This window comes from Malaclemys terrapin, chromosome 2, assembly GCF_027887155.1.
Source record: "Malaclemys terrapin pileata isolate rMalTer1 chromosome 2, rMalTer1.hap1, whole genome shotgun sequence".
NCBI lineage: Eukaryota > Metazoa > Chordata > Testudines > Emydidae > Malaclemys > Malaclemys terrapin.
The window spans coordinates 5,440,217-5,451,258 of record NC_071506.1 but is presented as its reverse complement, the minus strand read 5'-3'; the positions used below and the strand labels follow the sequence as shown (position 1 = coordinate 5,451,258).

Below are 11,042 nucleotides of genomic sequence, written 5' to 3'. Positions count from 1 at the left end.
AGTCACAGGGACTGAATCCGAAAGGGCTTTTAGGGAGTAAAACAATACAAGGCAGCATCTGGTCTGTGGTAAGAGTTACAGCTACCACAGCTGGGAAGAAGATGTGAATAATCAACTCAAGTGTTCATTCCTCAGAGCCCATCCTGGAGGGGGGTGGGGGCAGGTATGCGAGGTAAAGGTCTGTGTTAGGATGAAAAGTGACAAGAGAGACAGCGCTGCTGAGAACCACAGAGCAGCTGTCTCAAGGAGCAGTTGTGCTGCACCAATGAGTTGATGTTCGGCTCAGGGCACCTCACACACCCTGTTTTCCAGAAAGCAAAGAGACACACAATATATCTGGGCTCAGGCAAGAACAGGAAGGTGTTTATTCAGGTGTGATGCTCACGTGCGAGCACTGCATTCATTTTACATAAGAAAAGTGAGACAAGGAGAAGAATAAAGAAAACAATGTAAAAAAACAGAATCCAACTGGGGGTGAATGTATCTGAGGTTTGGTTTTGGATCATGCCTTCCCAGCAGTCAGTCTGGCGCTGATCCCTAGCGTGACGTGGATGGGAAATGTCTCTGTGGTAGCAAGAGGCAGGGGTGTTTAAGTATTCCGCTTTGAAGGTGGTTTGGGATAAACATTTCCTGGTGAGCCCTGACTTTTTTTTAATCAGCCCCATCAACTGGGACTACAGGGATAAAAGCAGAAACCCTGCCAACATTATCCACCATTTCCTGATGGGTCAAGAGTGCAAGCGGGCATCTCCCCAGTGGGGCTGCACTCTTCAGTTGAGCTTCCCAGGCCTCCTGCATCCAAACCATGGGAGCAGCAATCCAGATCTGCTGAGAGGCACAGAGGGGCACCCAGTGACAGCAGCGGGATTTCCTTGTGAACAGCAAGTGGGCAGGTCTTGTCTAATGGGATCTGAGAGAGAGTTTGGAAGAAAGGGCACCATTGGTAACCCCAGTATAGCTTTGTACAGAGGGGGGTTTCGTATCTCATTGGAGAAGCTTGAGCAAGTTCTTCAGAGCATCAAGTTCTTTTTTCCTGGACCGATCACAGTCCAGCCCTGATATAGACAAAGCTGGCCAAGATCGCCATGGCCAGCACCGAGTAGCTGACTTTCACGCTGGTGGCCCCGCTGATGTTGCACAAGAAAGAACTACAGCAGGAAACAGAGGCGGCTGCTATCCCTATGTTTATCCCACCGCTGGGGCAAATTGAAGCACACCCCTTGGAGATGCTCTGCTTGGAATGTCCACCTGAATCGGAAAAAGAAACAAGAGAAAGACTCAAGATTAAAATGTTTCCCAGATTTCGGACAGGAGCTCCTTAGCTCTGCAAAGGAGATACACTGCTACCTCGATATAACGCAACCCGATATAACATGAATTTGGATATAATGCGGTAAAGCAGTGCTCCGGTAGGGTGGGGCTGCGCACTCCGGTGGATCAAAGCAAGTTCAATACAACTCCCGCCACCTTAGTGCATCCGAGGAAAGGTCTCCTGCCATTCGGTTTCAAGGAGTGATTCCCCAATTCCACATCAGCAATGTCCCATCCTTCCAGTAGAAGGAGGAAGGAAAACCCAGTGATCTGGAGCTGGGGCAGGATGTCATCTGGGAAAGTGCTATGGAAAGACAATAAGCAGAACATGCCCAAACTTACCAATTCCTGCACCAAGATACGTGGTCACACAGTAGTTTTCATCACTTGGACATATAGTTGATCCCAGACACTCCCAGTTGGAGGATGCATCCTTACAGGTAAAGCACACCAGTGAGTGAGCTGCAAAAGGAAAACACACCCCATGTTAGAGGCTTGCAGGAATATGTTATTTGTTCCTGGTTTACAGTGTGCTTTTGTTGCCAAGAAGGCCAATGGCATATTGGGCTGTATTAGTAGGGGCATTGCCAGCAGATCGAGGGAAGTGATTATTCTCCGCTATTCGGCACTAGTGAGGCCACACCTGGAGTATTGCGTCCAGTTTTGGTCCCTCCACTACAGAAGGGATGTGAACACATTGGAGAGAGTCAAACGGATGGCAACGAAAATGATTAGGGGGCTGGGACACATGACTTACGAGGATAGGCTGAGGGAACTGGAGTTATTTAGTCTGCAGAAGAGAAGGGTGAGGGAGGATTTGATAGAAGCCTTCAACTACCTGAAGGGGGGTTCCAAAGAGGATGGAGCTCAGCTGTTCTCAGTGGTGGCAGATGACAGAACAAGGAGCAATGGTCTCAAGTTGCAGTGGGGGAGGTCTAGTTTGGATATTAGGAAACACTATTTCACTAGGAGGGTGGTGAAGCACTGGAATGGGTTACCTAGGGAGATGGTGGAATCTCCATCATTAGAGGTTTTTAAGGCCTGGCTTGACAAAGCCCTGGCTGGGATGATTTAGTTGGTGTTGGTCCTGCTTTGAGCAGGGGATTGAACTAGAACCTAGATGACCTCCTGAGGTCTCTTCCAACCCTAATATTCTAATCCCCATTCCTCTCACCTGCTGAATCCATAATTCATAATCCATAATTCCAAATACTCATGTTGAGTAGTTAGGTGCAATTTACAATGTTGTTGTGTTTCTGTCCATAGCAATTACTGATCTCAATATTTCTGATATATTTATAGGTGCATTTTTAAAATGTCCTTTGATTTGAAACTGTCCAAATGCTCTGTGGCTAATCTGCATTCCTAACACAGCAACCCTAATCCAGCCCCCATCCAATCATGTGTTCAACCCACTTATTACACTGTGTCTTACTTTAGACTGTAAACTCTCCAGGGCAGGGACTGCTTTTTAATGTGTTTCTAAGCTGGCAAACTGGGCCCTGAATCATAACTGTGGCTTCTACCTCTTCCTGTAACACGTACAATAAACAATGTCTGTACTAGAGTCACAGATTCATAAGATCATTGTCAACATCTCGGCTGATCTCCTATAAAACACAGGCCAGAGAACTGCCCCCAGAACAATTCCTAGAGCAGAGCCTTTAGAAAAACAGCCAATTTTGATTTAAAAATGGCCAGTGATGGAGACTCCACCATGACCCTTGGTAAATTGTTCCAGTGGTTAATGATCCTCATTGTTACAAATTTATGTCTTATTTCCAGTCTGAATTTGTCCTGCTTCAACTTCCAGACAATGGATCTAGTTTTTGGTTTCTTTTGAAGTTTGAAGAGCCTATTATTGAGTATTTGTTCTCTGTTTAGATGTAACCCACACAGCTCCTGGGTGTGGTGTTCTGCCTCACCTAGTGGCACCGATACCACTTAAAAAGAGAGATACAATGAGTCTGATTTACAGCCTTAGCTAACAGGCAACTGGGGCTTTTAGCTCATTTTGTAGAGGCTCAAGCACTAAGCTCCAGAGGTCCCAGATTCGATCCCACCCGCCAAGGACTGGGATCTGTCAGTGTTACATAGGCAGATATAGACTGTGATCAAATCACCCCTTAACCCCCTCTTTGTTACGCTAAATACATTGAGGTCCTTGAGTCTACTGCTATAAGGCCGGTTTTCTAATCCTTCTCATGGATCTTCTCTGAACTCTCTGCAATTTACCAACATCCTTCTTGAATTGTGGACATCAGAACTGGACACAGGATTCCAGCAGTGGTGGCACCAGTGCCAAATATAGAGGTAAAATAACCTCTGTACTCCTACTCAAAATTCCCGTTATACATCCAAGAATCACATTAGCCTTTTTGGCTACAGGGTCACACTGGGAGCTCATGTTCAGCAGATTATCCCCCATGGCCCCCCAAAGTTTTTTCAGAGTCACTGCTTCCCAGGGTAGAGTCCCCCCCTCCAGAAAATATGGCAGACATTCTTTGTCCCTAGATGTAGACCTTTACATTTAGCCGTATTAAAATGCGTATTGTTTGCTTGCACCCAGCTTACCAAGCGATCCAGATTGCTCTCTATCAGTGACCTGAGCTCTTCATTATTTACCACTCCCCTAGTTTTTCTGTCACCTCTAAATTTATCAGCGATGATGTTGTTTTCTTCCAGGTCATTGATAAAAATAATAGCGTAGGACCAAGAACTGATCCCTGCAGGACCCCACTAGAGACACACCCACTCATTGACCATTCCCCATTCATAATTACATTGTGATACCTATCAGTTAGCCAGCTTTTAGGCCAGGTCTACACTACCACTTATGTCAGCAAAATTTACGCCGCTCACGGGTGTGAAAAAACACACCCCTGAGTGACATAAGTTACACTGATCTAACTGCTAGTGTGGACACTCGCTCACCCACCAACACAGCTACAACCACTCATTGTGGGTGGTTTAATTCTGTCAAGGGGAGAGCTCTATCCGGTCGGCAGACAGCAGCTACAGGAGAGATCTTACAGAGGTGCAGCGGCATCGGTAGAGCTGTGACGCTGTAAGCACGCTAGGGCAGACGTGGCCGTAGTCAATGTGTGCCAGGCTCACGTTCTATCATTCTAGTTTTACATCAAAATGTCACACGGCACCAAGTCAAATGCCAGTACTAATAAGTACATTACAGAGGAAAAACAGAAACAACGGGCTCATGAAAAATGTCTAAAAATAGAAAACGTAATGAAGAGGGAGGAATTATTTCAGGAGTTAGTGACTGAAGCTACAGAACAAAGAACCTAAGCAATGCAAGAGGAAAAACCAATTGCCACCAATCTGATAATGGGACAATTTGCCAGGGGAAGAAGCTTTCGGTGCTCAGCGACTAGAGATGCTGAAGAACTCGTGAGATACAACACAACCCTAATGAAATGCCTCAGATAAGACCTGTGCAATCTGACCTTGCAAAGAGCAGAGCTCGGCCAAGGCTTTCAAACCCCGACCCAATGCCCAATGCAGTCAGCGGAAAGACTCCTGCTGACATCACTGGGCTTTGAATCAAGCCGTTACTGCCCACGCCAGCTCTGTCTGTGTTCTCCGCGCAGCCACTGCTCTCCTTTAACAGCCCAGTACTTGGCACTTAAACATCACATTGTGTCTTCACGGCAGGTTAGTGAGTAGCCAGCTAAAGCAAAGGGAGTTCCTCAGGACAGGCTCCTTGCATGGCAAAAGGAATATTCCTGTTGCTCTGGGGACACAGCTACCTGCAATAACCCCATTTGCCTGGTGAAGGGTGTCTACTGTCCAGGCACAGGGGCCGGCAGATTTCTCTCATGCTCTGGGCTTAATTTGATCACATACAGACTGGGACTGGGAAAATAACACACTCTCTGTACCCACTTTGTTGACATCACAATGGGCTTAGACACTGTGGCGTGGGATCCGGAGTGAGTATCTAGAGGGGGCAGCTAAGTTCATCTTAAGAGCAGTGAGAAACTAGTTGTTTCTCACTATGGACCCCATGGAATTGGAAGTGTTCTTGATTTCTGAGCCAGAAACCCAGGTGGCTGGAGCTGGTCAATTTCCTTGGGCTCAGGCTGTAGTTTATTTTGGCACTGGTGCAGGTCTTGGGGTGATTTATTTATGTATGTTAATGTGAGTAAACAGTAAGAGAGGGGGTTAATACATTTGTATGAACGATCAAAAAACAACAGCTCCTGGGAGACTATAAATGGGGAAATCTTCGAACAAGTGAACATTCATTGGTTAATAACTGAGCCGGTTCTTCCTAGGTTTAGTGGCTAAATAAATAAATAAATAAATAAAAACCTGTCAAGTATCAGGGGGTAGCCGTGTTAGTCTGTATCTACAAAAACAACAAGGAGTCTGGTGGCACCTTAAAGACTAACAGATTTATTTGGGCATGAAAGCTCACGAAAGCTCATGCCCAAATAAATCTGTTAGTCTTTAAGGTGCCACCAGACTCCTTGTTGTTTAAATAAAAACCTGTTCCACAAACACCTTTTTTCCCTGGAGGTCTCCCATCCAAATATCAAACTGCCTCAGACCTCTATTTTTAAAACCAGATGAATCAGGAAGAGTTGGAGGAGTAAAATTATCCTCCATTAAGAATCAAATAGTGGCTCCTCCAACCAGAACCTACGGCTGTGACCCCCATCCAATATTACTGGGATTCCACTGCAGCATTGTAAGAACGCAGGGCCTGAGTCTGATCTCGCTTGTGCCGATGCCCCACTGCGCCAGCTTAACTGAATTCAGTGCAGTGACTCCTGATTTACTCCACTGTATCTGGGATCAATCAGACCGATATGTTTTTAGCTGATTACAGTAGAAGAACTTGCAAATTTATGGTTGCAAGAAAGCAATGCTGAGTAGGGTTACCATACGTCTGGATTTTCCCGGACATGTCCGGCTTTTGGGGGCTCAAATCCCCGTCCGGGGGGAAATCCCCAAAAGCCGGGCATGTCCGGGAAAATCGGGAGGGCTGGGTGGTGCTCGGCCGGGGCCGGCGGTGCGGGGCCGGGGGCATGGTGCCGGGCCGGGGTCCGGGCTGGGAGCCGGGTCGGCCGGGCCGGCGGGGAGCCGGGCCGGCGGGGAGCCGGGCCGGCCGGGCCGGCGGGGGGCCGGGCCGGCGGGGAGCCGGGCCGGCCGGGCCGGCGGGGGGCCGGGCCGGCGGGGAGCCGGGCCGGCGGGGCCGGCGGGGGGCCGGGCCGGCGGGGAGCCGGGCCGGCCGGGCCGGCGGGGGGCTGGGTCGGCCAGGCCCGCGGGGAGCCGGGCCGGCGGGGAGCCGGGTCGGCCGGGACCGCGGGGAGCCGGGCCGGCGGGGAGCCGGGTCGGCCGGGCCCGCGGGGAGCCGGGCCGGCGGGGAGCCGGGTCGGCCGGGCCGGCGGGGGGCCGGGCCCGCGGGGAGCCGGGTCGGCCGGGCCCGCGGGGAGCCGGGCCGCCGGGGAGCCGGGGTCCGGCAGTGCTGGGCGGGCCGGGGGTGGTGGGCCGGGGCCGGCACCCCAGGGCCCGAGCCGACCCAGGCTGGAGCCGCCGGGGGGGCTAGCCTGGGCTGCGCCTCCTCCCCCCCACACCCTCCTTACCTGCTTCAGGCTTCCCGCGAATCAAATGTTCGCGGGAAGCAGGGGAGGGGGCGGAGACTTTGGGGAGGGGGCGGGGTTGGGGAGGGGGTATGGGCGGGGCTGGGGGCGGGGGCGGGGGCCGTGGAGTGTCCTCCATTTGGAGGTACAGAATATGGTAACCCTAATGCTGAGGAGCCCTGATCGCCCTGAGTAAAAGAGCCTGGCTCAGAGGATAACCGTCTAAAAGATTTCTTTAAGAGATGACTAGACAGGTCTCTAGGGCTAGTCACCCCCCCGAGCCCCCTCTAGGCCTCTCAAGACATGCTGCTTTGGAACGAGCACAAATCCAGATCCACAGAAGTGTGCTCCCTCTTGCATCCAGAGCACTGCATCCCCCTAAGCATCATGAAACAGAGATAACTTGCTGTGCCTGCATTGACCTATTTTTATTACATCCACACAAGCTAGTGCTCAAAAGACAGCCAACGCACCAACCTTTGCTTCAGACTACCAAGCGGCTGGCTGCAAACAGGGCCGGCTCTAGGCACCAGCAAAACAAACTGGTGCTTGGGGCCACACATTTTTAGGGGCGGCATGGCCGGCGCCAGAATGCCGCCCCTAAAAATGTGCCCCGGCCGCCCTAGCTCACCTCCGCTGCTGCTGTCATGGCGCGCGAAACAGCTGATTCACGCGCCACTATTTGCCCTCCCTCCCAGGCTCTCAAACCTGGAAGGGAGGGGGAGCAGCGGCGCGCGAATCAGCTGTTTCGCGCGCCGCAGCGGCTCGGGGTCTCCCCCTCCCTCCCAGGCTCTCAAACCTGGGAGGGAGGGGGAGATTCTGAGTGGCCGTTTCGCGCGCCGCTGCTCCACCTCCGTCCCAGGCTTGAGAGCCTGGGAGGGACGGGGAGACTCTGAGTGGCCGCGGCGCGGGCGCCGCTTCTCCCCCTCCCTCCTAGGCTTGAGAGCCTGGGGGGAGGAGGCAGGGCTGGGGATTTGGGGAAGGGGCAGAGTTGAGGCGGGGCTGGGGGTGGGGTAATTAAAGAAGTTGGGGGGGGAGGCCAAAATTCTTTTTTGCTCTGGGCGGCAAAAATCCTAGAGCCGGCCCTGGCTGCAAAGGGAAGTTTGCAGAAGTGCCAGCTCCCACTTCAAGTAGGGTTACCATACGTCCGGATTTTCCCGGACATGTCCGGCTTTTTGGGACTCAAATCCCCGTCCGGGGGGAAATCCCCAAAAGCCGAACATGTCCGGGAAAATCCTGGGCCAGGGGCTCGCCCGGGGCCGGCGGGTGCGCCGAGCCGGCGGTGCCGGGCGGCCGGGGGGGTGCGCCGGGCGGCCGGGGAGTGTGGGGTGCGCCGGGCCACCGGGGACCGCTGGTGCCGGGTGGCTGGGGAGTGCGCCGGGCCGCCAGTGCTGGGTGGCCGGGGGGTGCACCGGGCCGCCGGGGGCCGGCGGTGCCGGGCGGCCGGGGAGTGCGCCGGGCCGCCGGGGGGTGTGCTGGGCCGCCGGGGACCGGCGGTGCCAGGGGGTGCGCCGGGCCGGCGGTGCTGGGCGGCCGGGGGGTGCGCCGGGCCGCCGGGGGTGCTGGGTGGCCGGGGAGTGCGCCGGGCCACCGGGGGCCAGCGGTGCCGGGCCGCCGGGGACCGGCGGTGCTGGGTGGGCCAGGGGCCTGGGGCTGCTGGGCGGGCCAGGGCTGCTGGGCCGGGGACCCAGGGGCCAGGCCGGGGGTGCTCGGCGGGGGGCCCAGGGGCCGGCAGTTCTGGGCGGGCCGGGGGTGGTCGGCCAGGGCCGGCACCCCAGGGCCGGAGCCGACCCAGGCTGGAGCCGCTGGGGGGGCCAGCCTGGGCCGCGCCTCCTCCCCCCCCACACCCCCCCTTACCTGCTTCAGGCTTCCCGCGAATCACATTTTCGCGGGAAGCAGGGGAGGGGGCGGAGACTTTGGGGAAGGGGCGGAGTTGGGGCGTGGGCGTGGGCGGGGCTGGGGGCGGGGCCGGGGCCCCGTGGAGTGTCCTCCTTTTGGAGGCACAAAATATGGTAACCCTACTTCAAGGTAGAATCTTTGCCAACGGTGCTGCAAAAATCCCCTTCTGCCCCCCCCCCCCCCCATTTCTAGCTGCTTCCCTGGCTCTTTGTCTTGCACAGAGGAATCATTAGCAGCATCTCACCTTGCTCCACACACAGAACCGCCACCAGCAGGGTGAGAAGAAAAGCCTTCATCTTCGGCCTGCCGTCACAGCCTGGGCAGAAAGGCAGCTGCTTCTTGGGGGGCTGGTTATAAATGAGGATCTTGGTGTTTACCTGTGAAGGCAGCGCATGCAAAGACTGTGAGTTAGTGGGGAGGGGACAGGAGATTGATGGCTGGGCTGGGTGTGGAATAGGCAGGGGAGTTTGCTCACATGTTTTTTTTTCTTAGTTCCAGACCAACCAGAGGCAACAAGACTCAGAGTCTTAACGGAATCCAGTGCTCCAGGAAATGTCTTTGTGTTTGGTTTGGTTTGGTTTGGTTTCCCCGCTGCAGTCTGGAGGGAGGAGGAAATGCAGGATGTTACCTCAAGGGGAAGAAGGTAACGCTTCCAAAGGGAAAACTCTAGAAATGGGTGGGGGGGCAGAAATAGAAAAGGAAAGCCCCTTTTCTCAGAAGGGCAGAGTCGACTCTCTTCCACGCCTGTCACCGGTTAGATTAGCTGACAATAGATGCGTCCCTCCCGCCCTAAGTGGTGCAGTGAAAATAAAGAGAAGAGGAGGTGATGTGGTACAAACAAAGGTAAGTGTAAGGGTAAAGGTACAGAAACTGGGGGAGAAACAGAAGCATAAACAGTGAACCAGTGACTGGTTTAGGAGCTTGAAGCTCAGACCCACAAAACCTCCCTTGGTGTTCGAGAAAACAACAAACGATGCCCCAATACAGAAACCTCTCCCTACTATTTCTAGGTGCAGTGGACACGATATATGGATGCGAGGCCCAGGACCTTCTACTCTCCGGCTGATTGGGAGCCTTTGAGGAGGACCACTGGGGAGTCCCAACGACGGATGGACTCCGTCGCGGGCGGGGAGAAACTCTGGGAGGCTGACTACCAGGGAAGCAGCAGGACCCTTCACAGGGAAGGTGGATTTGCCATAGTGTGGGGGTGGCGAGGGTAGGCCTCTCCTTCCTCAATCTCGCTATGGTATGGGTGGGGTTCTTTTCACTGGCTCTGGAGCGGTGGGGAGACCCAACCGCACAGGCACCGCCACTGGAACGGACAGCCCCACACCGGCGCTGAGCAAGGCCTTATATAGTCTCTAGGGCGGGGGGAGTTCTGAGGGAACGGAATGTTGGGGGCTGGTTCTGGCGGGAAAAGCTGGTTCTGTCCGGTTTGAGCCAGGGGACTCCAGCATCTTAACTGTAAACAAGTCAGCTTATAAAGATGGAGTCCAACGGTCACAGTTCAAATACTCCATGTTGGATTTCATTAAAGCCAGTGATTCACATAACATTACCTCATAAATACATTATTAAAACAGCTAATTGAACACATTAAACGGTACCAACATTCCTTCCTTATTTATACCTAACAAGGACTAAAGCATTCCTGTGCCAAACGCTTTTGCACAAGGAGATGGTTAATACACTGCATAAGCCAGACACCACGGTGGAAAATTCCTACTTTATTGTCTAATCTGGTGATTCTTAACCTTTTCCATACCGGGTTCCAACAGCAAAGAGGGTGCGGACCCTGCTCCCTGCCTTCTAGGTGTAGAGAGAGGGAGGGAGTCACCAGTGGAGCTCGTCAGGACAGAGAAGCTCCATCCTGTGAAAAAGTTCCAGGTGGTGATAAATCTTTTGGTCCCAAATCCGGATGAAAAGTTAAAAAGTCATGGGGGTTTAAATGCTACAGTGTTGGGCTGTTCTGATGTTACTTACAGCCAGTTTTTTTAAGGTGCCTCCAGAAGGCACCGTTGGAATATGCACATCAAGCTACCACCGCTGGCTGCGATTGTAACAACCGTCATTCAGATCTAGTCAACCTTTTCTTAAAGACAGAAAAAATGGGAGAGGATGGGGGAGACAGTTAAAGCATTTGAGATATAAAATGTTACATGTAAAGGCTTTCATTGTACTAGAGATACGGTATAAATATTTAACAGGGAAGGGAATTAACCATTG

General features: G+C 53.2%; 1 protein-coding gene across 1 annotated transcript; it reads right to left on the bottom strand.

Moving 5' to 3' along the window:
- Positions 1-382: 382 nt before the first annotated feature.
- LOC128832203 (lymphocyte antigen 6E-like) lies at positions 383-9,253 on the bottom strand. Its single transcript, XM_054019341.1, has 3 exons — positions 9,061-9,253; positions 1,654-1,773; positions 383-1,248 (listed from the first exon to the last, which is right to left on the bottom strand). The coding sequence occupies exons 1-3, from the start codon at positions 9,110-9,112 to the stop codon at positions 1,043-1,045; spliced, it is 378 nt and encodes a 125-aa protein (XP_053875316.1). The 5' UTR covers positions 9,113-9,253; the 3' UTR covers positions 383-1,042.
- Positions 9,254-11,042: the final 1,789 nt, after the last annotated feature.

What these genes read in the sequence shown, in the direction of transcription:
- LOC128832203 (XM_054019341.1), bottom strand. Translation starts at nt 9,112, where the DNA reads ATGAAGGCTTTTCTTCTCACCCTGCTGGTGGCGGTTCTGTGTGTGGAG. An exon ending in GGTTCTGTGTGTGGAGCAAG is followed by an intron (nt 1,774 to 9,060) that starts GTGAGATGCTGC and finishes TTCCTTTTGCAG; the next exon opens with CTCACTCACTGGTGTGCTTT. An exon ending in GTATCTTGGTGCAGGAATTG is followed by an intron (nt 1,249 to 1,653) that starts GTAAGTTTGGGC and finishes TTTCCGATTCAG; the next exon opens with GTGGACATTCCAAGCAGAGC.